At 51.2% G+C, this 25,892-nt stretch overlaps 1 protein-coding gene across 2 annotated transcripts in view; it reads right to left on the reverse strand.

Moving 5' to 3' along the window:
• The window catches only part of VAC14 (VAC14 component of PIKFYVE complex), a 209,289-nt gene that overhangs the window by 12,857 nt on the left and 170,540 nt on the right, over positions 1-25,892 (reverse strand). For both annotated transcript variants that reach the window (XM_068260029.1, XM_068260028.1), the window contains exons 14-17: positions 20,023-20,155; positions 19,749-19,923; positions 12,006-12,124; positions 7,385-7,464 (exon numbers count right to left, since the gene is read on the reverse strand). In XM_068260029.1, coding sequence (XP_068116130.1) covers positions 7,385-7,464; positions 12,006-12,124; positions 19,749-19,923; positions 20,023-20,155 — 507 coding nt within the window. The remainder of the gene's footprint in view (positions 1-7,384; positions 7,465-12,005; positions 12,125-19,748; positions 19,924-20,022; positions 20,156-25,892) is intronic.

The raw sequence follows: 25,892 nt of genomic DNA on the forward strand, positions 1-25,892 counted from the left end.
TGACCTGACGTGTCTTTGTGCTCGGAGTCTAGCTCTGTACAGTGACAGGGGGCCGGACACTCTGATCTGCCATGTGTGTGACCTGACGTGTCTATGTGCTCGGAGTCTAGCACTGTACAGTGACACAGGGTGACCATATACAGTGACAGGGGGCCGGACACTGATCTGCCGTGTGTGTGACCTGACGTGTCTTTGTGCTCGGAGTCTAGCTCTACACAGGCATGCAGCCATCTCATCACTTCTGCTCTATTTCCCCGGACATTGTGCTGGGGGCTCTGTGCTATCAGGACACGTGTGGTGGGGAGGGGGGGGGGAGGGGGACTATCATATGTGCACATATACCCGACTAGCAGATGTCAGTCCACAAATAGCCCAACAAACAGGCTACAGCCAAACACGCTCTCCAGACAAAGTTACACAGCAATCCAGAGATAAATGTGTCTCTGTACATGTAGTGCACATCCACAAGATGCCCAGACATCACTTGATTCTCCTGCTCCATCCACCATTTGATTCGATCATGTTATCGTATCGGGGGAAAATCAATTATTTTGCATACTGCTCGATCGATGGAAATCAGTTGATATCTGGGGGAATTGGCCAATTTACTCAATTGGGCAGGATGGAAAATATCGAAATATTGGTCGATTGCAAAGGAATCGGCTGTGACATGATTTCGATCAGCACAGAATGGATTTTTGGATTTAGACCATGGAGGCACAACATAATTCAGCTCAATCAGTGACGGAGAATAGCGAGGATCTGTCTTGCAGTGTGTGGGCCGCTAGTCAGATGACTTTCCATCAACCGCACTGTAGTTGATCACCGAATAAAGTCGATGGCTTAATTGCTTGGTGGAAAACAGAGTGATTTATGGGTAACGTAACCGCTTCCGGACCTTGATGCTTAAATCTAGGCCCTCTTTATATCCTGCAATACCTGCCAGGGCGTAGATTTCAAGCATCCCGCCGCACGCTCCTGGCGATCGTGCCATTCTCCCCCGCCGCAGATCACTCGTCCTGCCCTCTATATAATGGCAGAGCTGTGTGTACCTGTCGGGAGCGGATTTCATTGGCTTACATTGATGGACAGCGGCAGGAACCAATGAAAGCAGCTCCTGAGCATCTGACAGCGCTCTACCGCCATAGCAACGGCTGAGAGAGGGGCCTGCTGGGATGGAGGAGTGGCAGGTATGTGCGGCAATTCACTGGGAGGCGGCATTCTTTGGTACCAGCAATCTCTTGTCCTTAAGGGGGCAGAATGGAATGGAAGTGGCTACAGCACACTTGAAGTGTTTTAAAATAAAAAAAAACTGATCCTTACACCCAAGGAGGGGGAAGGCACTGGGTGCTATATATGTGTAAGGTGTGTGATTCAGACACTACTGATGCCAGAGAGATCAGCAGGATGCCAGGCAATATGCCTTGTTTAAAAGGAAACAAATATGGCAGCCTCCATTATCCCTCTCACTTCAGGTTCCATTTAAAGTGTACCTGAGATGATGTTAATGGGTGTAAATATACTTACCTGGAGCTTCCAACGGCCCCATGAGATGAGGTATGTGGGCTCCCTTACCGCCCTCTCTGGCCGCACCGTTCACTTGATGTCCCCCAGTTGTGGGCTCCTGCACATGCCCGGGAGCGCTCTGCAGCTGCACAGTAACAGGGGCCCTGGGGGTGCGCAGGTGGCCAGGGGGTGCGCATGTGCAGACGTGTATGGCAAGTGAGATTACCGGGGTCATATCAAGCGAATGGAGAGGACGTTCCTCACGGGGCTGGAGGAAGCTCCAGGCAAGTATTACATTATTCACATCTCAGGTTTCATGTAACAAATCTAAATCTATTAGAGTTTACAAGTCTCTGCTTACTCGGTTTGAGTCCTTTTCCTGACCTTCAACGCTGACAATAGCGGTCGGCTGAAAATCATCTGTCTAAAAGCTTCGTACCCATATTGCGATTTTCCAGACGACCGGTGATTTTATGAGCGACAAGCAGTCGTTTCTGCGATATCGTGACATGGGTACAGGCACATGACCACGCGAACGTCACTTAGCGTCGCACCGTAATAACAACAGTCATGGCGGATCAGATCGCTAAGATCCCCGATGACTCCCGCGCAAGGTGCCGCGATCACTTGAAGTCTTGTTCGCTCCTGATGTGTAGTGTCAGTCATAACAGTCGTCAAGGGGGCGTCGCTGGAGGCGTCAGGTGGTGAGTATGGAGAGTAAGAGTACTGATGTGGTCATACACAGCTCCATGTCTGACGGGTTACTGCAATTCACACACAGGTGCTGAGTATGGAGAGTAAGAGTACTGATGTGGCACTACACAGCTCCATGTCTGACGGGTTACTGCAATTCACAGACAGGTGCTGAGTATGGAGAGTAAGAGTACGGATGTGGCCATAAACAGCTCCGTGTCTGACGGGTTACTGCAATTCACAGACAGGTGGTGAGTATGGAGAGTAAGAGTACTGATGTGGTCATACACAGCTCCGTGTCTGATGGGTTACTGCAATTCACACACAGGTGGTGAGTATGGAGAGTAAGAGTACTGATGTGGCCATACACAGCTCTATGTCTGACGGGTTACTGCAATTCACAGACAGGTGGTGAGTATGGAGAGTAAGAGTACGGATGTGGCCATACACAGCTCCGTGTCTGACGGGTTACTGCAATTCACAGACAGGTGCTGAGTATGGAGAGTAAGAGTACTGATGTGGCCATACACAGCTCCATGTCTGACGGGTTACTGCAATTCACAGACAGGTGCTGAGTATGGAGAGTAAGAGTACTGATGTGGCCATACACAGCTCTATGTCTGACGGGTTACTGCAATTCACAGACAGGTGGTGAGTATGGAGAGTAAGAGTACTGATGTGGCCATACACAGCTCCATGTCTGACGGGTTACTGCAATTCACAGACAGGTGCTGAGTATGGAGAGTAAGAGTACTGATGTGGCCATACACAGCTCTATGTCTGACGGGTTACTGCAATTCACAGACAGGTGCTGAGTATGGAGAGTAAGAGTACGGATGTGTCCATACACAGCTCCGTGTCTGACGGGTTACTGCAATTCACAGACAGGTGGCGAGTATGGAGAATAAGAGTACTGATGTGGCCATACACAGCTCCGTGTCTGACGGGTTACTGCAATTCACAGACAGGTGGTGAGTATGGAGAATAAGAGTACTGATGTGGCCATACACAGCTCCATGTCTGACGGGTTACTGCAATTCACAGACAGGTGCTGAGTATGGAGAGTAAGAGTACTGATGTGGCCATACACAGCTCCGTGTCTGATGGGTTACTGCAATTCACAGACAGGTGCTGAGTATGGAGAGTAAGAGTACGGATGTGGCCATACACAGCTCCGTGTCTGACGGGTTACTGCAATTCACAGACAGGTGGTGAGTATGGAGAGTAAGAGTACTGATGTGGTCATACACAGCTCCGTGTCTGATGGGTTACTGCAATTCACACACAGGTGGTGAGTATGGAGAGTAAGAGTACTGATGTGGCCATACACAGCTCTATGTCTGACGGGTTACTGCAATTCACAGACAGGTGGTGAGTATGGAGAGTAAGAGTACGGATGTGGCCATACACAGCTCCGTGTCTGACGGGTTACTGCAATTCACAGACAGGTGCTGAGTATGGAGAGTAAGAGTACTGATGTGGCCATACACAGCTCCATGTCTGACGGGTTACTGCAATTCACAGACAGGTGCTGAGTATGGAGAGTAAGAGTACTGATGTGGCCATACACAGCTCTATGTCTGACGGGTTACTGCAATTCACAGACAGGTGCTGAGTATGGAGAGTAAGAGTACTGATGTGGCCATACACAGCTCTATGTCTGACGGGTTACTGCAATTCACAGACAGGTGCTGAGTATGGAGAGTAAGAGTACGGATGTGTCCATACACAGCTCCGTGTCTGACGGGTTACTGCAATTCACAGACAGGTGGCGAGTATGGAGAATAAGAGTACTGATGTGGCCATACACAGCTCCGTGTCTGACGGGTTACTGCAATTCACAGACAGGTGGTGAGTATGGAGAATAAGAGTACTGATGTGGCCATACACAGCTCCATGTCTGACGGGTTACTGCAATTCACAGACAGGTGCTGAGTATGGAGAGTAAGAGTACTGATGTGGCCATACACAGCTCCGTGTCTGATGGGTTACTGCAATTCACAGACAGGTGCTGAGTATGGAGAGTAAGAGTACTGATGTGGCCATACACAGCTCCATGTCTGACGGGTTACTGCAATTCACAGACAGGTGGTGAGTATGGAGAGTAAGAGTACGGATGTGGCCATACACAGCTCCGTGTCTGATGGGTTACTGCAATTCACAGACAGGTGCTGAGTATGGAGAGTAAGAGTACTGATGTGGCCATACACAGCTCCATGTCTGACGGGTTACTGCAATTCACAGACAGGTGGTGAGTATGGAGAGTAAGAGTACGGATGTGTCCATACAAAGCTCCATGTCTGACGGGTTACTGCAATTCACAGACAGGTGGTGAGTATGGAGAATAAGAGTACTGATGTGGCCATACACAGCTCCATGTCTGACAGGTTACTGCAATTCACAGACAGGTGCTGAGTATGGAGAGTAAGAGTACTGATGTGGCCATACACAGCTCCATGTCTGACGGGTTACTACAATTCACAGACAGGTGGTGAGTATGGAGAGTAAGAGTACTGATGTGGCCATACACAGCTCCATGTCTGACGGGTTACTGCAATTCACAGACAGGTGGTGAGTATGGAGAGTAAGAGTACTGATGTGGCCATACACAGCTCCATGTGTGACGGGTTACTGCAATTCACACACAGGTGGTGAGTATGAAGAGTAAGAGTACGGATGTGGCCATACACAGCTCCGTGTCTGACGGGTTACTGCAATTCACAGACAGGTGGTGAGTATGGAGAGTAAGAGTACTGATGTGGCCATACACAGCTCCGTGTCTGACGGGTTACTGCAATTCACAGACAGGTGCTGAGTATGGAGAGTAAGAGTACTGATGTGGCCATACACAGCTCCATGTCTGACGGGTTACTGCAATTCACACACAGGTGGTGAGTATGGAGAGTAAGAGTACTGATGTGGCCATACACAGCTCCATGTCTGACGGGTTACTGCAATTCACAGACAGGTGCTGAGTATGGAGAGTAAGAGTACTGATGTGGCCATACACAGCTCCATGTCTGACGGGTTACTGCAATTCACACACAGGTGGTGAGTATGGAGAGTAAGAGTACGGATGTGGCCATACACAGCTCCATGTCTGACGGGTTACTGCAATTCACAGACAGGTGCTGAGTATGGAGAGTAAGAGTACTGATGTGGCCATACACAGCTCCATGTCTGACGGGTTACTGCAATTCACAGACAGGTGGTGAGTATGGAGAGTAAGAGTACTGATGTGGCCATACACAGCTCCATGTCTGACGGGTTACTGCAATTCAGACAGGTGGTGAGTATGGAGAGTAAGAGTACTGATGTGGCCATACACAGCTCCGTGTGACGGGTTACTGCAATTCACACACAGGTGGTGAGTATGGAGAGTAAGAGTACGGATGTGGCCATACACAGCTCCATGTCTGACGGGTTACTGCAATTCACAGACAGGTGGTGAGTATGGAGAGTAAGAGTACTGATGTGGCCATACACAGCTCCGTGTGACGGGTTACTGCAATTCACAGACAGGTGGTGAGTATGGAGAGTAAGAGTACTGATGTGGCCATACACAGCTCCATGTCTGACGGGTTACTGCAATTCACAGACAGGTGCTGAGTATGGAGAGTAAGAGTACTGATGTGGCCATACACAGCTCCATGTCTGACGGGTTACTGCAATTCACAGACAGGTGGTGAGTATGGAGAGTAAGAGTACTGATGTGGCCATACACAGCTCCGTGTCTGATGGGTTACTACAATTCACAGACAGGTGGTGAGTATGGAGAGTAAGAGTACTGATGTGGCCATACACAGCTCCATGTCTGACGGGTTACTGCAATTCACAGACAGGTGGTGAGTATGGAGAGTAAGAGTACTGATGTGGCCATACACAGCTCCATGTCTGACGGGTTACTACAATTCACAGACAGGTGCTGAGTATGGAGAGTAAGAGTACTGATGTGGCCATACACAGCTCCGTGTCTGATGGGTTACTACAATTCACAGACAGGTGGTGAGTATGGAGAGTAAGAGTACTGATGTGGCCATACACAGCTCCATGTCTGACGGGTTACTGCAATTCACAGACAGGTGGTGAGTATGGAGAGTAAGAGTACTGATGTGGCCATACACAGCTCCATGTCTGACGGGTTACTGCAATTCACAGACAGGTGGTGAGTATGGAGAGTAAGAGTACGGATGTGGCCATACACAGCTGCATGTCTGACGGGTTACTACAATTCACAGACAGGTGCTGAGTATGGAGAGTAAGAGTACTGATGTGGCCATACACAGCTCCATGTCTGACGGGTTACTGCAATTCACAGACAGGTGGTGAGTATGGAGAGTAAGAGTACGGATGTGGCCATACACAGCTCCATGTCTGACGGGTTACTGCAATTCACAGACAGGTGGTGAGTATGGAGAGTAAGAGTACGGATGTGGCCATACACAGTTCCGTGTCTGACGGGTTACTGCAATTCACACACAGAAGTCAAATCTACTGGTGCAGCCAGATTTGTATGCTGATGTGATGGAGATCTATACCTTATATTCAGGGCTGAATTATGCCACAATGGGGTCCCGGGCAAAATTAACCTGCATCCCCACCAGTATATTCATTCCTCCAGCATACTGACTCCCCAGGGCCCCCAAGGTCTGTCAGCACAGTGACTCACCTCTCCCGGGCTGCTGCTGCTCCAGGTCTGTCAGCACAGTGACTCACCTCTCCCGGGCTGCTGCTGCTGCTCCAGTCTGCGCTGCCCATCCTCGCCTGCTGCCTCTTCTCAGTGACCCGGCTCATGTTATTGTGTAATGATGGGTCATGGCGAAGAGGCAGCCAATGACTCCCCAGGGCCCCTGGCCGGCTGCTGCTCCCTGAGGTCTGTCAGCACAGTAACTCACCTCTCCCGGGCTGCTGCTGCTCCAGTCTGCGCTGCCCATCCTTATCCTCGCCCACTGCCTCTAAGTGCATATTATTGTGTAATGACAGGTCATGGAGAATAGGCAGCCAATGAGGATGGGGATACAGACCACACCAGCAAGCCCGCCAATACAGGTGCCGCCCCCACCCCCCAATGGTAGCACTGACCCTGCTTATATACGTTCACTACATGCATTTATTCACTTCATTACATTCCAGACAACCCCTGTAGTACGAGGATGATGGGAGTTGTAGGCCGCAGGTTACTCACATGTGAAAATCGGACACTCTATGAGCTGCACCAGCTTGTCCACCTCAGTCAGGAAATCCACCGTCACCTCCAGGTCCCCACTGAGCATCAGCATCAAGGAAGAAATAAGAATGGATAAATACTCTGTTCCCCTATGCCACAATTCTTGCATGCCACTCCCCTTTACCTGTGCTGCAGTGCAGCAATTGATGTCCGGGTGCAACAGCAACCGATGTCCACGCGCAGTGCATGCCGCAGCAACCGCTGTCCGCGTGCAGCAGCAGCAACAGTGCAGCAGCTATACACAATCGCTTAAGCGCACATCCTTTTCATATAAAAGTCCACATAGACATCAATCAGGAATTTTCAAATGCCGTTCACATATGCAGTTTCTTGATCTCTTGTGCCACCATCACCATGGACACCCAACAGTAAACAGACTCACCAGATGTATTGGCCACTGCTAGACTGGCCAACCATGCACAAATCCAGGAGCCTCAGTACTTCAGGATCCTGGTACCGCTGTGATGCTGTCCGTTTAGACCACCTTCATCCTCCACATTATCCATGCAAAGTACCTCAAAGAAACAGCCTCCATAGCGTAACTCCATATAAAACTTAAAACACAAGCTGTGCCCTGCCAGGCAGCAGGGGAGAGCCCGTGAAACTCTATATGTGCAATACATTCTGGAGCATGTGAGTGCAATTTTATAATTAAAGTTTTAAGTTTTATACGGGTTATGCTATGGAGGCTGTTTCTTTGAGGAACTTTGAATGGATAATGTGGAGGATGAAGGTGGTCTAAACGGACAACATCACAGCGGTACCAGGATCCTGAAGTACTGAGGCTCCTGGATTTGTGCATGGTTGGCCAGTCTAGCAGTGGCCAATACATCTGGTGAGTCTGTTTACTGTTGGGTGTCCATGGTGATGGTGGCACAAGAGATCAAGAAACTGCATATGAGAACGGCATTTGAGAACTCCAGATTGATGTCTATGTGGACTTTTGTATGAAAAGGATGTGCGCTTAAGCGATTGTGTATAAGTGTTTAGGTCTTGCCGGACCTTGTGTTAGCGCACTCCGCTGGGATTTTTATAGATTTTAACTTTGTATCAGCTATAGCGCTTTGATATTATCTTACAGTGTAGCAGCAACCGCCGTCCACGTGCAGCAGCAGCAGGAAATGACATCCGCGAGCAGCAGCAGCAACCACCAACCACGAGCGACAGCAACTGCTGTCTGTGTGTGGCAACAACTGTTCTCCATGTGCAGCAACCACTGTCCGTGTGCAGACCCCTTCTGCTTCAGTAGCAGATCCCTTGGCCTTAGGTCTAAAGCCCAATCTACACGATACGATTCTTTGTACGATTCGATTACGATTCTATTTACGGTTTGATTAAATCTGACATGTCTGATCGGGCATGTCGGATTTAATTGAATCGTAAATAGAATCATAATTGAATCGTACAAATAATCGTATCGTGTAGATTGGGCTTAAGACCCACTGGAGCACCTTCAGCAGTGATTTACGTTTTGCAGGAATCACTGGAGATTCCAAAAATTGCTTTGCCAATGTAACAAGATGGAGGCCATCACACTGGAGCGATCGCAATCGCACTTCCTGCAGAATTTTTCTAACGCTCACTATGCAATGTTAAGTACAGGATTGCTGCAAAATTGCTTTTTAATGGCTATGTTGATTCTGCAGCGCTTGTACTACCCAGAGATCACCAGCTTTCCCCAAAACTGCAAATCACTTCAGCAATCGCTAGCACTAAATTAAACCGCTGGGAATTGATGCTGAGATCGCTTTACAAAATGCTATAAAAAATGCTGAGCGATTGACATCCACGACCTGTAGTGGGCCCTAGGCCTCAGACCAGACATGCACGACCTGTAGTGGGTCCCAGGCCTCAGACCAGACATGCACGACCTGTAGTGGGTCCCAGGCCTCAGACCAGACATGCACGACCTGTAGTGGGTCCCAGGCCTCAGACCAGACATGCACGACCTGTAGTGGGTCCCAGGCCTCAGACCAGACATCCATGATCTGTAGTGGGCCCCAGGCCTCAGACCAGACATCCATGACCTGTAGTGGGTCCCAGGCCTCAGACCACACATCCATGACCTGTAGTGGGTCCCAGGCCTCAGACCAGACATGCACGACCTGTAGTGGGTCCCAGGCCTCAGACCAGACATCCATGACCTGTAGTGGGTCCCAGGCCTCAGACCAGACATGCACGACCTGTAGTGGGTCCCAGGCCTCAGACCAGACATCCACGACCTGTAGTGGGCCCCAGGCCTCAGACCAGACATCCACGACCTGTAGTGGGTCCCAGGCCTTAGACCAGACATCCACGACCTGTAGTGGGTCCCAGGCCTCGGACCAGACATCCACGACCTGTAGTGGGTCCCAGGCCTTAGACCAGACATCCACGACCTGTAGTGGGCCCCAGGCCTCAGACCAGACATCCATGACCTGTAGTGGGCCCCAGGCCTCAGACCAGACATCCACGACCTGTAGTGGGTCCCAGGCCTCAGACCAGACATGCATGACCTGTAGTGGGCCCCAGGCCTCAGACCTGACATGCACAACCTGTAGTGGGTCCCAGGCCTCAGACCTGACATCCACGACCTGTAGTGGGCCCCAGGCCTCAGACCTGACATCCACGACCTGTAGTGGGTCCCAGGCCTCAGACCAGACATCCATGACCTGTAGCGGGTCCCAGGCCTCAGACCAGACATGCACAACCTGTAGTGGGTCCCAGGCCTCAGACCAGACATCCATGACCTGTAGTGGGCCCCAGACCAGACATGCACGACCTGTAGTGGGTCCCAGGCCTCAGACCAGACATGCACGACCTGTAGTGGGCCCCAGGCCTCAGACCAGACATCCATGACCTGTAGTGGGCCCCAGGCCTCAGACCAGACATCCATGACCTGTAGTTGGTCCCAGGCCTCAGACCAGACATCCATGACCTGTAGTGGGTCCCAGGCCTCAGACCAGACATGCACAACCTGTAGTGGGTCCCAGGCCTCAGACCAGACATCCATGACCTGTAGTGGGCCCCAGACCAGACATGCACGACCTGTAGTGGGTCCCAGGCCTCAGACCAGACATCCATGACTTGTAGTGGGCCCCAGGCCTCAGACCAGACATCCATGACCTGTAGTGGGCCCCAGGCCTCAGACCAGACATCCATGACCTGTAGTTGGTCCCAGGCCTCAGACCAGACATCCATGACCTGTAGTGGGTCCCAGGCCTCAGACCTGACATGCACGACCTGTTGTGGGTCCCAGGCCTCAGACCAGACATGCACGACCTGTAGTGGGTCCCAGGCCTCAGACCTGACATGCACGACCTGTTGTGGGTCCCAGGCCTCAGACCAGACATGCACGACCTGTAGTGGGTCCCAGGCCTCAGACCAGACATGCACGACCTGTAGTGGGTCCCAGGCCTCAGACCAGACATCCACGACCTGTAGTGGGTCTCAGGCCTCAGACCAGACATCCATGACCTGTAGTGGGTCCCAGGCCTCAGACCAGACATCCATGACCTGTAGTGGGTCCCAGGCCTCAGACCAGACATCCACGACCTGTAGTGGGTCTCAGGCCTCAGACCAGACATCCATGACCTGTAGTGGGTCCCAGGCCTCAGACCAGACATCCATGACCTGTAGTGGGTCCCAGGCCTCAGACCAGACATGCACGACCTGTAGTGGGTCCCAGGCCTCAGACCAGACATGTACGACCTGTAGTGGGCCCCAGGCCTCAGACCAGACATCCACGACCTGTAGTGGGTCTCAGGCCTCAGACCAGACATCCATGACCTGTAGTGGGTCCCAGGCCTCAAACCAGACATGCACGACCTGTAGTGGGTCCCAGGCCTCAGACCAGACATCCATGACCTGTAGTGGGTACCAGGCCTCAGACCAGACATGCACAACTCTTCCCCGCAGTGGTTTCTCTACTTTGCATTATGTTTGGCCCCTTCAGCACCTAAGCCTGTATGGCTAAACACTGACACCATGAAGTCACATGGTGAAGGAAGAGGGGCTACTAGACACCAGGGAACTGTATAGGGGAGGGTGAACCACTAGTCCACAGCAAACTGTATCGGGGAGGGGAAGGGCTCACTAGACACCAGGGAACTGTATAGGGGAGGGAGAACCACTAGTCATCAGGGAACTGTATAGGGGAGAGGGCACTAGACACCAGGAAACTGTATTGGGGAGGGAGAACCACTAGTCACCAGGGAACTGTATAGGGGAGGGGGCACTAGACACCAGGGAACTGTAGGGGGGAGGGGGCATCAGACACCAGGGAACTATACAGGGGAGCAATGGAGGCACTAGACATAAGAGAACTGTATAGGGCAGGGAGGGGAGCCACTAGACACGGGGGAACTTTATATGGGAGGGTTAGGGCTATACTAGACACCAGGGAACTGTATAAAGGAGAGAGGGGGACACTAGACATTGCGGTTGGCCCACCACTTGGTCCCAGACTCCAGTTTTGACACCCTTGCCTCACACCGCAGCCTGTGTGGTGTTTAGCAATGAAGCAGCCCTTGAAAGAACAGTGCATAGGACAATAATGATGGCAGACAGGTGAGCGTGACGCAGATCACAGGAAGGATACAACTTCTGGATGAGGTGATAGGCGTGCTTGTAGTTCTGGGTGAGGAAACACAGCGACACTGTAGCCACCGGGCTGTGACACCAGGAGCGGTACAGACAGCAGAACAGGTTACAGCTCTCCTGTAACACAAAGAGGAGGAGAAACATGTATCATAACCTCCAGTGACCCTCCCAGGACCGGAACATGTATAGCTAAACAGGCGAAGATATACAATATATACATTTATCATAACATCCAGTGACACTCCCAGGACCGGAACATGTATAGCTAAACATCACGAGATAATATACAATATATACATTTATCATAACCTCCAGTGACACTCAAAGGACCGGAACATGTATAGCTAAACATCAGGAGATGATATACAATATATACATTTATCATAACATCCAGTGACCCTCCCAGGACCGGAACATGTATAGCTAAACATCAGGAGATATGACACAATATATACATCATAACCTCCAGTGACCCTCCCAGGACCAGAACATGTATAGCTAAACATCAGTCGATGATATACAATATAAACATTTATCATAACATCCAGTGACCCTCCCAGGACCGGAACATGTATAGCCAAACACCAGGAGATGATATACAATATATACATTTATCATAACCTCCAGTGACCCTCCCAGGACCGGAACATGTATAGCCAAACATCAGGAGATATGACAATATATACATCATAACCTCCAGTGACCCTCCCAGGACCGGAACATGTATAGCCAAACATCAGGAGATGATATACAATATATACATTTATCATAACCTCCAGTGACCCTCCCAGGACCGGAACATGTATAGCTAAACATCAGGAGATATTACACAATATATACATTTATCATAACATCCAGTGACCCTCCCAGGACCGGAACATGTATAGCTAAACATCAGGAGATATGACAATATATACATCATAACCTCCAGTGACCCTCCCAGGACTGGAACATGTATAGCTAAACATCAGGAGATGATATACAATATATACATTTATCATAACCTCCAGTGACCCTCCCAGGATCGGAACATGTATAGCTAAATATCAGGAGATGATATACAATATATACATTTATCATAACCTCCAGTGACCCTCCCAGGACCGGAACATGTATAGCTAAACATCAGGAGATGATATACAATATATACATTTATCATAACCTCCAGTGACCCTCCCAGGACCGGAACATGTATAGCTAAACATCAGGAGATGATATACAATATATACATTTATCATAACCTCCAGTGACCCTCCCAGGATCGGAACATGTATAGCTAAATATCAGGAGATGATATACAGTATATACATTTATCATAACCTCCAGTGACCCTCCCAGGACCGCAACATGTATAGCTAAACATCAGGAGATGATATACAATATATACATTTATCATAACCTCCAGTGACCCTCCCAGGATCGGAACATGTATAGCTAAATATCAGGAGATGATATACAGTATATACATTTATCATAACCTCCAGTGACCCTCCCAGGACCGCAACATGTATAGCTAAACATCAGGAGATGATATACAATATATACATTTATCATAACATCCAGTGACACTCCCAGGTCCGGAACATGTATAGCTAAACATCAGGAGATGATATACAATATATACATTTATCATAACCTCCAGTGACACTCCCAGGACCGGAACATGTATAGCTAAACATCAGGAGATATTACACATTGCCCCAAAGAGGACAGTCCCGCGGCCCAACTGCAAACGCCCCATGGACCAGCAGTGGGCCGCGGATCGGTGGTTGGGGACCCCTGCTTGTAGATCTTTCATGTATCAGTATTTAATTAATCACACACCTGAAACAAGCATGTGGAAAATGCCGTCACATTTAAAAAAGGAACGGTCACCCAGGATTGCACTCCATCCCAATCAGAAGCTGATATCCCCTTTCCCAGGAGAAAACTTTATCTTTTCTCAATAGATTATCAGGGGGGTCTGTATGGCTGATTTTGTGGAGAAACCCCTCCCACAGTGTGATGTCATGACCGAGGTCCTGACAGTTTCCTGTCTCTGAACCTCACTGCATTGTGGGAAATAACCGCTGTTTCTAAGCAATCCTATGACAATCGCTGTGATATGCTTCTCCAGTCTCAAAATAGACAGTACAATGTTTAGCATCACAAGTGAGTGAATTCATTAGACACATAACTCTTAAGTCCTTGTAAGACAGCCACACATCCAGAATGGCTCAGTTATAGCAGGGCTATAGCCCAGGTGAACTGGCATGTCAAATTAGGAGATAGACCTGTATGTACAGATCCAATTCTTCTAAACCCAGGCAGTGTTCATTGTTCCTCACTGTAAAGGGTTAGGAATCCTGAGTTCTGAAAGACAATTTCTCTGCAGCCAAACAAATAGCGCTGAAGTGTAACTCTCAATGAGAACTAATTAGAGGTTATAAAACTCCTGGGTGGATAAGATCATGTCTGAGACCAGGAAAAGACCAAGAAGCAGATTGCCTGTATGCCTGTACGGGACATTTGCCTGTATGGGAGCTGACTAACTTTACAAAGCTAGCCTAAGATTAGGGCTATAGATACAATTGTTTATCTCGTACTTTTAGTTTCACTTCAGGTGTGCTTTCAGTTAATGTCCCTCTGATTCTGGCACTGGACGATAAATGGTCAGGAATGGTGCTGGCGATGCAGAACTTACAAAAAAAAAGCCAGGAAATTAGAAGCCTGCTCTCACAGTAATACTCTGGTGAAGAGAATTCCTGGTGGTTACCAGAACCTCATGGTTATCCAAGAAAAAAGACCAAGAGCCCCAGGGCGCGGTATCGCTGGATGGTATAACTGTGGAAAATATGACCACCCCAGCTCAGTATTCCAGGTCTGTTAAACAGGAACTGGTCGGTCTTCACTCCTGAACAATTCTTTTGGGTAACTGCTCAAAAACTACTACCTACCAACAGAAGTGTAGAAATGAGGCAGAACCGCCACAAATCCAGATAGCAAGACACTTTAATCAGAATATCTCAGAGGTAGCGGGCAAACACCAGCAAAACGCATTGTCTTATTAGTGCTTGAATATGAATGTTTTATGAGTAAAAGTGGCCTTACTTTTTAGGAGAAGAAAGAACAACACTGCCTCTACTATTCTAGCTTTTTTAAGTGCTATAAAGATACCAGGAGCCTCCGCCATTTTGTCATTGCTCTGACAGTACGAGGTCTGACCACGGATTCCTCACAACAGATTGTAGAATTAGGAGCAAAACCATCACACAAGTATGAATGTTCTGCACCTGGTCAGTATTACTGGCTGGTCATGCTGTGACACAGGGAGGCCCAGAAGGGGATACGTACCGCGGTCTGAAGGTCCTTCAGCTGGCTGCGGAGCTGGGAGTATGTACGTTCTGCCTCTGGTCAGTATTACTGGTTGGCCATGCTGTGACACAGGGAGGCCCAGAAGGGGATACGTACCGCGGTCTGAAGGTCCTTCAGCTGGCTGCGGAGCTGGGAGTATGTACGTTCTGCCTCTGGTCAGTATTACTGGTTGGTCATGCTGTGACACAGGGAGGGCCGGGAGGGGATACGTACCGCGTTCTGAAGGTCCTTCAGCTGGCTGCGGAGCTGGAAGTATGAACGTTCTGCCCCTGGTCAGTATTACTGGTTGGTCAAGCTGTGACAGAGGGAGGGCCAGAAGGGGATACGTACCGCGGTCTGAAGGTCTTTCAGCTGGCTGCGGAGCTGGAAGTATGTACGTTCTGCACCTGGTCAGTATTACTGGTTGGCCATGCTGTGACACAGGGAGGGCCAGAAGGGGATAGGTACCGTGGTCTGAAGGTCCTTCAGCTGGCTGCGGAGCTGGAAGTATGAACGTTCTGCCCCTGGTCAGTATTACTGGTTGGCCATGCTGTGACACAGGGAGGGCCGGGAGGAGATACGTACCGCAGTCTGAAGGTCCTTCAGCTGGCTGCAGAGCTGGGAGTATGAATGTTCTGCACCTGGTGAGTATTACTGGCTGGTCATGCTGTGACACAGGGAGGGCCGGGAGGAGATACGTACCGCGGTCTGAAGGTCCTTCAGCTGGCTGCGGAGCTGGGAGTATGAACGTTCTGCACCTGGTCAGTATTACTGGTTGGCCATGCTGTGACACAGGGAGGGCCAGGAGATACGTACCGCGGTCTGAAGGTCCTTCAGCTGGCTGCGGAGCTGGGAGTATGAACGTTCTGCCCCTGGTCAGTATTACTGGCTGGTCATGCTGTGACACAGGGAGGCCCAGAAGAAGATACGTACCGCGGTCTGATGGTCCTTCAGCTGGCTGCAGAGCTGGAAGTATGAACGTTCTGCACCTGGTCAGTATTACTGGTCATGCTGTGACACAGGGAGGGCCAGAAGGGAATACGTACCGCGGTCTGAAGGTCCTTCAGCTGGCTGCGGAGCTGGGAGTATGAACGTTCTGCACCTGGTCAGTATTACTGGCTGGTCATGCTGTGACACAGGGAGGCCCAGAAGGGGATACGTACCGCGGTCTGAAGGTCCTTCAGCTGGCTGCGGAGCTGGGAGTATGAACGTTCTGCACCTGGTCAGTATTACTGGTTGGTCATGCTGTGACACAGGGAGGCCCAGAAGGGGATACGTACTGCGGTCTGATGGTCCTTCAGCTGGCTGCGGAGCTGGGAGTATGAACGTTCTGCACCTGGTCAGCATTACTGGCTGGTCATGCTGTGACACAGGGAGGGCCGGGAGGGGATACGTACCGCGGTCTGAAGGTCCTTCAGCTGGCTGCGGAGCTGGGAGTATGAACGTTCTGCACCTGGTCAGTATTACTGGTTGGTCATGCTGTGACACAGGGAGGCCCAGAAGGGGATACGTACTGCGGTCTGATGGTCCTTCAGCTGGCTGCGGAGCTGGGAGTATGAACGTTCTGCACCTGGTCAGTATTACTGGCTGGCCATGCTGTGACACAGGGAGGGCCGGGAGGAGATACGTACCGCGGTCTGATGGTCCTTCAGCTGGCTGCGGAGCTGGAAGTATGAACGTTCTGCACCTGGTCAGTATTACTGGTCATGCTGTGACACAGGGAGGCCCAGAAGGGGATACGTACTGCGGTCTGAAGGTCCTTCAGCTGGCTACGGAGCTGGGAGTATGAACGTTCTGCACCTGGTCAGTATTACTGGTTGGCAATGCTGTGACACAGGGAGGGCCAGAAGGGGATACGTACCGCGGTCTGATGGTCCTTCAGCTGGCTGCGGAGCTGGGAGTATGAACGTTCTGCACCTGGTCAGTATTACTGGTTGGCCATGCTGTGACACAGGGAGGGCCGGGAGGGGATACGTACCGCGGTCTGAAGGTCCTTCAGCTGGCTGCGGAGCTGGGAGTATGAACGTTCTGCCCCTGGTCAGTATTACTGGTTGGTCATGCTGTGACACAGGGAGGGCCGGGAGGAGATACGTACCGCGGTCTGATGGTCCTTCAGCTGGCTGCGGAGCTGGAAGTATGAACGTTCTGCACCTGGTCAGTATTACTGGTTGGCCATGCTGTGACACAGGGAGGGCCGGGAGGGGATACGTACCGCGGTCTGAAGCTCCTTCAGCTGGCTGCGGAGCTGGAAGTATGTACGTTCTTGCACCTGGTCAGTATTACTGGTTGGCCATGCTGTGACACAGGGAGGGCCGGGAGGGGATACGTACTGCGGTCTGATGGTCCTTCAGCTGGCTGCGGAGCTGGAAGTATGTACGTTCTGCACCTGGTCAGTATTACTGGTTGGCCATGCTGTGACACAGGGAGGGCCGGGAGGGGATACGTACCGCGGTCTGATGGTCCTTCAGCTGGCTGCAGAGCTGGAAGTATGAACGTTCTGCACCTGGTCAGTATTACTGGTCATGCTGTGACACAGGGAGGGCCAGAAGGGGAAACGTACCGCGGTCTGAAGGTCCTTCAGCTGGCTGCGGAGCTGGGAGTATGAACGTTCTGCCCCTGGTCAGTATTACTGGTTGGCCATGCTGTGACACAGGGAGGGCCAGAAGGAGATACGTACCGCGGTCTGAAGGTCTTTCAGCTGGCTGCGGAGCTGGAAGTATGAACGCTCTGCCCCTGGTCAGTATTACTGGTTGGCCATGCTGTGACACAGGGAGGGCCAGAAGGGGATACGTACCGCGGTCTGATGGTCCTTCAGCTGGCTGCAGAGCTGGAAGTATGAACGTTCTGCACCTGGTCAGTATTACTGGTCATGCTGTGACACAGGGAGGCCCAGAAGGGGATAGGTACCGCGGTCTGAAGGTCCTTCAGCTGGCTACGGAGCTGGGAGTATGAACGCTCTGCCCCTGGTCAGTATTACAGGTTGGCCATGCTGTGACACAGGGAGGGCCGGGAGGGGATACGTACTGCGGTCTGATGGTCCTTCAGCTGGCTGCGGAGCTGGAAGTATGTACGTTCTGCACCTGGTCAGTATTACTGGCTGGTCATGCTGTGACACTGGGAGGGCCAGGGGGAGATACGTACCGCGGTCTGAAGGTCCTTCAGCTGGCTGCGGAGCTGGGAGTATGAACGTTGTGCACATGGTCAGTATTACTGGCTGGTCATGTAGTGACAAAGGGAGGGCCAGGAGATACGTACGAAGGTCCTTCAGCTGGTTGCAGAGCTGGGAGTAGGAACGTTCTGCACCTGGTCAGTATTACTGGTTGGCCATGCTGTGACACTGGGAGGGCCAGAAGGAGATACGTACCGCGGTGCGAAGGTCCTTCAGCTGGCTGCGGAGCTGGGAGTATGAACGTCCTGCACCTGGTCAGTATTACTGGTCATGCTGTGACACAGGGAGGGCCAGAAGGAGATACGTACCGCGGTCTGAAGGTCCTTCAGCTGGCTGCGGAGCTGGAAGTGTGAGCGTTCTGCACCTGGTCAGTATTACTGGTTGGTCATGCTGTGACACAGGGAGGGCCAGGAGGGGATACGTACCGCGGTCTGAAGGTCCTTCAGCTGGCTGCGGAGCTGGGAGTATGAACGTTCTGCCCCGGTCAGTATTACTGGCTGGTCATGCTGTGACACAGGGAGGGCCAGAAGGGGATACGTACCGCGGTCTGAAGGTCCTTCAGCTGGCTGCGGAGCTGGGAGTATGAACGTTCTGCCCCTGGTCAGTATTACTGGTTGGTCATGCTGCGACACAGGGAGGGCCAGCAGGGGATAGGTACCGCGGTCTGATGGTCCTTCAGCTGGCTGCGGAGCTGGAAGTATGAACGTTCTGCACCTGGTCAGTATTACTGGTCATGCTGTGACACAGGGAGGGCCAGAAGGAGATACGTACCGCGGTCTGATGGTCCTTCAGCTGGCTGCGGAGCTGGGAGTATGAACGTTCTGCCCCTGGTCAGTACTACTGGTTGACCATGCTGTGACACAGGGAGGCCCAGAAGGAGATACGTACCGCGGTCTGAAGGTCCTTCAGCTGGCTGCGGAGCTGGAAGTATGAACGTTGTGCAGCTGGTCAGTATTACTGGCTGGTCATGCTGTGACACTGGGAGGGCCAGAAGGGAATACGTACCGCGGTCTGAAGGTCCTTCAGCTGGCTGCGGAGCTGGAAGTATGAACGTTCTGCACCTGGTCAGTATTACTGGTTGGTCATGCTGTGACACAGGGAGGGCCAGAAGGGGATACGTACCGCGGTCTGAGGGTCCTTCAGCTGGCTACGGAACTGGGAGTATGAACGTTCTGCACCTGGTCAGTATTACTGGTTGGCCATGCTGTGACACAGGGAGGTCCGGGAGGAGATACGTACCGTGGTCTGAAGGTCCTTCAGCTGGCTGCGGAGCTGGAAGAGTTCGGAAGAGGTCAGCAGGATGCTGTTGAGATTCTGCACCATGGTGGAGGCAAACTTGAGGTCTTCCTCTCTCAGCAAGATGTCCGCCATGGAATGGAAAATGTTTTCTGCGTTCAGGAGTAGACACAGTTGTCTGAGGAGAGGAAGAGAGTGAGAGTAACTCCAGATATCGCCCATCGGTCAGCCAGGGATGGCAGTGTGTCCACAGTCCCCCCCCCCCAACAACACCCACCTGATGATGAAGGCCCCTCTGATGTCCAGCAGTTTCCTCTCACTACTAAACCTCTTCAGCAGGTTCACCATGAAGCGGTGGAAGTAGGAGTTCATGGTGGGGGTGGAGGGAGAGCTCTCCAGGCCACGGCCACCTACAAATAGTTACAAGAGATCAGGCATGGTACTAAACACTGTAATAGCATGAGGAGTGGTATAGCCTAGCGCACACACAGTGCAGAACAGCACACCTGCTGGTGCTGATTCCAAACCACCTCCAGCCACATCACTGTACATTCATCCTAATCCATGTCAATGGAGGTCACATTCATATATATGCAGACAGCGCTCCTCTTCTCATATCACAACCTGCAAGATGAAAACCTGTACATAGTGCATTACTGTTACACTGTTACACTGACACCCCAGTGATTAATGTGCTCCACACTTAGTGTAATAATTGCCACAACCCCTTCAGAAATGCAGGCTCACCAGATATGGTCCACCTCACTTTTCAGGTGGGTCTCTCACATGAATCAATAAGCCAACGAACTAGCAGCTTCAAATCTTCAAAAGGAGTTTAATCCAGATTCCTCTTAAAATCACAATAAAACAACAAGGCCAACATAGCGTAAAACCGTAAAACATTAGCAGCCAATGCCCTGCGCTAAGATGCACTCACGTCATATGGATAGGTTATACGCATATCAGGCCTATGTGAGCCTTGCGGTGTCACCTCCAATGCGGTTTCGGCGTCCCGTCTCCGCTGCGGCGCTTCCGCTCGTGTGTAGCTTGTAGCCGGCTCGCGTTCCCCAGTGTGCTCCCCGCCGGCGGAGCTTGGAGCGCCTGACGTCACTGGGAGCACACTGGGGAACGCGAGCCGGCTACAAGCTACACACGAGCGGAAGCGCCGCAGCGGAGACGGGACGCCGAAACCGCATTGGAGGTGACACCGCAAGGCTCACATAGGCCTGATATGCGTATAACCTATCCATATGACGTGAGTGCATCTTAGCGCAGGGCATTGGCTGCTAATGTTTTACGGTTTTACGCTATGTTGGCCTTGTTGTTTTATTGTGATTTTAAGAGGAATCTGGATTAAACTCCTTTTGAAGATTTGAAGCTGCTAGTTCGTTGGCTTATTGATTCATGTGAGAGACCCACCTGAAAAGTGAGGTGGACCATATCTGGTGAGCCTGCATTTCTGAAGGGGTTGTGGCAATTATTACACTAAGTGTGGAGCACATTAATCACTGGGGTGTCAGTGTAACAGTGTAACAGTAATGCACTATGTACAGGTTTTCATCTTGCAGGTTGTGATATGAGAAGAGGAGCGCTGTCTGCATATATATGAATAGACTGGTCTGTGGATTGATGATAGCGAAGACTCTGAACTGTGGACACATTTATTAACCAATTTTAGGAAAGCTGAGTGGGTGGGCGCATTCTGTACTATTATAATGGAGGTCACATGTCCCTCACACAAACCACCTCCAGCCACAGCACAGTGTACATTCACCCCAATCCATGTCAATGGAGGTCACATGTCCCTCACACAACGATGCTACTGGCTGGAAGACCTCTTCCCACAGACCAGCACACTGCTATGAACAGCTGCTATAAAGGACTGGTCTGGGGGCCATAAATTCAAAATGTCTCCATATTCTCAACTACCTAAACAAACCTTTTAACCACTTCACCCCAAAGCGGTTTTTACCGTAACGGACAAGAGCGATTTTCACCTTTCAGTGCTCATCCCTTTCATTTGCCAATAGCTTAATCACTACTAATCACAATGAAATGATCTATGTCTTGTTTTTTTTGCCACCAATTGGGCTTTTTGGTGTTGATATTTGTTTTCAGTAATTACTTTATTTTCTATGCATTTTAAAGGGAAAAACAAGGAAAAAATGCACTATTTCTCCAATTTCATCCCCTATAGGTTTTAATATAAACACTGCACATAAAACCCACACATTTTATCTGCCTTTTTGTCCTGGTTATCACAACATTTGAATTATGTCCCTAGTACAAAGTATGGTGACAATATAGTATTTGGAAATGAAGGTGTATTTTTTCTATGGATTTTTTTTTCCCCCACTAATTTGACGTGCACGCTTGCGGGAATGCACATGCGGGAGCACGCACGGGAGCACGCCAATGGCGGCAGCAGCACTGTTTGACTTATGAAAACATCCTAGAGGCGTTAAGAGCCTCCAGCAGGACGTTCTTATAAGTCAGCTTGTCATTAAGTGGTTAAACACTTCACATGGACTGGCTGTCATGCTGAGCCTCTGTCACTAATACTTATAATTCAGAAGCAAGTGAAAAGGCCCGACCATTTTTCTGCAATCCTGTTACTAATACTGCGGAAAAACTGTAATGTTGCTATGCTACGTCTTGTAGAGTTTGTTTCTGTAATGGACCATGTTTATTTTAAACCCTATTGGATGTCAGCTATTGTTATTGAGATCTTGTATTGGTGCTGTGTAGGATAAATTGCTGAGCTGTTGTGTGCAGCCTCCAGTTCAGGGGCGTTGCTAGGATCCTACGGGGCACTCCAGCCAGAAAATGGGTGTGGCCGCGCACCAGAATGTGGGTGTGGTCATGGCCATACACCTCTTGCTTCACGTGTCCTTTAATGGCTCATACACACGGGTTACAACTGTCGCCGCAACCACGTGGCACGTGCGTGTTGTGGCAACAGGTCCCCCCGTGTGTATGAGGCGCGCGCCAGGAACCGTCGCTAGTCAGAGCTGTCGCCAGGCGATTGGTGTGGCCAATCGCCGGCAACAGCTGTCGCCGCAACTGTCGCTAATCCGCCGTGTGTATGCGGACTAGCGACACTTACCATGGGCGGAGCTTCCGGCGGGGGGAGGAACCTTCGGCGACAGATTCCGCTGCAACTCTGTCCCTCTGTGCGCCGTGTGTACGGCTGTTACACAGAGGGACCCGGCGCCGAGCTCGTCCCCGGGGGGTTGGAACACACTACAGCGGAACACCGTGTGTACCCAGCTTAAGAGTACGCAGATTTAGTCTATCTTGACAGTATGTGGTAGGGAATATGGCAGAAATGACAAAGTGCATGAAGATATTCCCAGGGCTGCGGAGTTGGAGTCGAGGAGTCGGAGCAATTTTGGGAACCTGGAGTTTGAGTCTGTGGTTTCATAAACTGAGGAGTCGAGGATTTTTGTTCTCCACAGCCCTGGATATTTCCACGTTTGCTCAACTTTAATCTCTTGTACAGGAGCTTAACTCCATGGGGCTGCATGCTAAATAAACCTGCCCCAACATTGACCCCAGCAGAGTTCCTCCATAAGGCCCCGTTGTCATGTGACATGCGCCAGGCCCTACAGAGGGATGCTGGTGCGCGCTGCTGCAATGCAGGGTGAGGAGGAGAGAGCGGCAATGTAAGTATGTGCACGCTGCACTCCTGCTCTCCATAAAAGGGGGAGGGAGAGTAACTGGCCCCGCCCCACACAACCTATTGTTACACCCATAGGACCAGTCTCCGCTACACGCAGAGCAATGCGGCTACATAGCCACATTGCATTACGGCTGAACTGAAGCCAAAGCACGGCAATGGCACAGTTTCCATTGTGTGCTGGTTATGCGGAGCGGAGTGATCCGAGAATCTGCAGCATGCACAGCCACATTCACCCGCATCCACGTCCTGTCTCCTCCATTCACTTCCACATCAGGGGATGCAGAGGTGATGCGTAGCCTCAATATATCCCTTTGGCTCCCATTCGGAAATGGGCCCATACTCTTGTACTTTCCTGCACAAGTGTCAGTAAAAATAAATATGGCTGCACTTCCTGTGTTTGCATAAGCAGGGGAGGGGACATGCACAGTATCAGAGGTGTAAGCAGGGGAGGGGCATGCACAGTATCAGAGGTGTAAGCAGGGGAGGGGCATGCACAGTATAAGAGGTGTAAGCAGGGGAGGGGCATGCACAGTATCAGAGGTGTAAGCAGGGGAGGGGGCATGCACAGTGTGAGAGGTGTAAGCAGGGGAGGGGGCATGCACAGTATGAGAGGTGTAAGCAGGGGAGGGGGCATGCACAGTATGAGAGGTGTAAGCAGGGGAGGGGGCATGCACAGTATGAGAGGTGTAAGCAGGGGAGGGGGCATGCGCAGTATGAGAGGTGTAAGCAGGGGAGGGGACATGCACAGTATGAGGTGTAAGCAGGGGAGGGGACATGCACAGTATGAGAGGTGTAAGCAGGGGAGGGGACATGCACAGTATGAGAGGTGTAAGCAGGGGAGGGGACATGCACAGTATCAGAGGTGTAAGCAGGGGAGGGGACATGCACAGCATGAGAGGTGTAAGCAGGGGGAGGGGACATGCACAGTATGAGAGGTGTAAGCAGGGGGAGGAGACATGCACAGCGTGAGAGGTGTAAGCAGGGGAGGGGACATGCACAGTATGAGAGGTGTAAGCAGGGGAGGGGACATGCACAGTATGAGAGGTGTAAGCAGGGGAGGGGACATGCACAGTATGAGAGGTGTAAGCAGGGGAGGGGACATGCACAGTATGAGAGGTGTAAGCAGGGGAGGGGACATGCACAGTATGAGAGTTGTAAGCAGGGGAGGGGGCATACACAGTATGAGAGGTGTAAGCAGAGGAGGAGACATGCACAATATGAGAGGTGTAAGCAGGGGGAGGGGACATGCACAGTATGAGAGGTGTAAGCAGGGGGAGGGGACATGTACAGTATGAGAGGTGTAAGCAGGGGGAGGGAACATGCACAGTATGAGAGGTGTAAGCAGGGGAGGGGACATGCACAGTATGAGAGGTGTAAGCAGGGGAGGGGACATGCACAGTATGAGAGGTGTAAGCAGGGGAGGGGACATGCACAGCATGAGTATTGTAAGCAGGGGAGGGGACATGCACAGCATGAGAGGTGTAAGCAGGGGAGGGGACATGCACAGTAGGAGAGGTGTAAGCAGGGGGAGGGGACATGCACAGTATGAGAGGTGTAAGCAGGGGAGGGGACATGCACAGTATGAGAGGTGTAAGCAGAGGAGGGGGCACGCACAGCATGAGAGGTGTAAGCAGGGAAGGGGACATGCACAGCATGAGAGATGTAAGCAGGGGAGGGGACATGCACAGCATGAGAGGTGTAAGCAGGGGAGGAGACATGCACAGTATGAGAGGTGTAAGCAGGGGAGGGGACATGCACAGTATGAGAGGTGTAAGCAGAGGAGGGGGCATGCACAGCATGAGAGGTGTAAGCAGGGAAGGGGACATGCACAGCATGAGAGATGTAAGCAGGGGAGGGGACATGCACAGTATGAGAGGTGTAAGCAGGGGAGGAGACATGCACAGTATAAGAGGTGTAAGCAGGGGAGGGGACATGCACAGTATGAGAGGTGTAAGCTGGGGAGGGACATGCACAGTATGAGAGGTGTAAGCAGGGGAGGGGACATGCACAGTATGAGAGGTGTAAGCTGGGGAGGGACATGCACAGCATGAGAGGTGTAAGCAGGGGAGGGGACATGCACAGTAGGAGAGGTGTAAGCAGGGGGAGGGGACATGCACAGTATGAGAGGTGTAAGCAGGGGAGGGGACATGCACAGTATGAGAGGTGTAAGCAGGGGAGGGGACATGCACAGTATGAGAGGTGTAAGCAGGGGAGGGGACATGTACAGTATGAGAGGTGTAAGCAGGGAAGGGGACATGCACAGCATGAGAGGTGTAAGCAGGGAAGGGGACATGCACAGCATGAGAGGTGTAAGCAGGGGAGGGGGCATACACAGTATGAGAGGTGTAAGCAGGGGAGGGGACATGCACAGTATGAGAGGTGTAAGCAGGGGAGGGGGCATGGACAGTATGAGAGGTGTAAGCAGGGGAGGGGACATGCACAGTATGAGAGGTGTAAGCAGGGGA

The sequence above is a fragment of the Hyperolius riggenbachi genome, chromosome 11 (assembly GCF_040937935.1).
Source record: "Hyperolius riggenbachi isolate aHypRig1 chromosome 11, aHypRig1.pri, whole genome shotgun sequence".
Taxonomy (NCBI): domain Eukaryota; kingdom Metazoa; phylum Chordata; class Amphibia; order Anura; family Hyperoliidae; genus Hyperolius; species Hyperolius riggenbachi.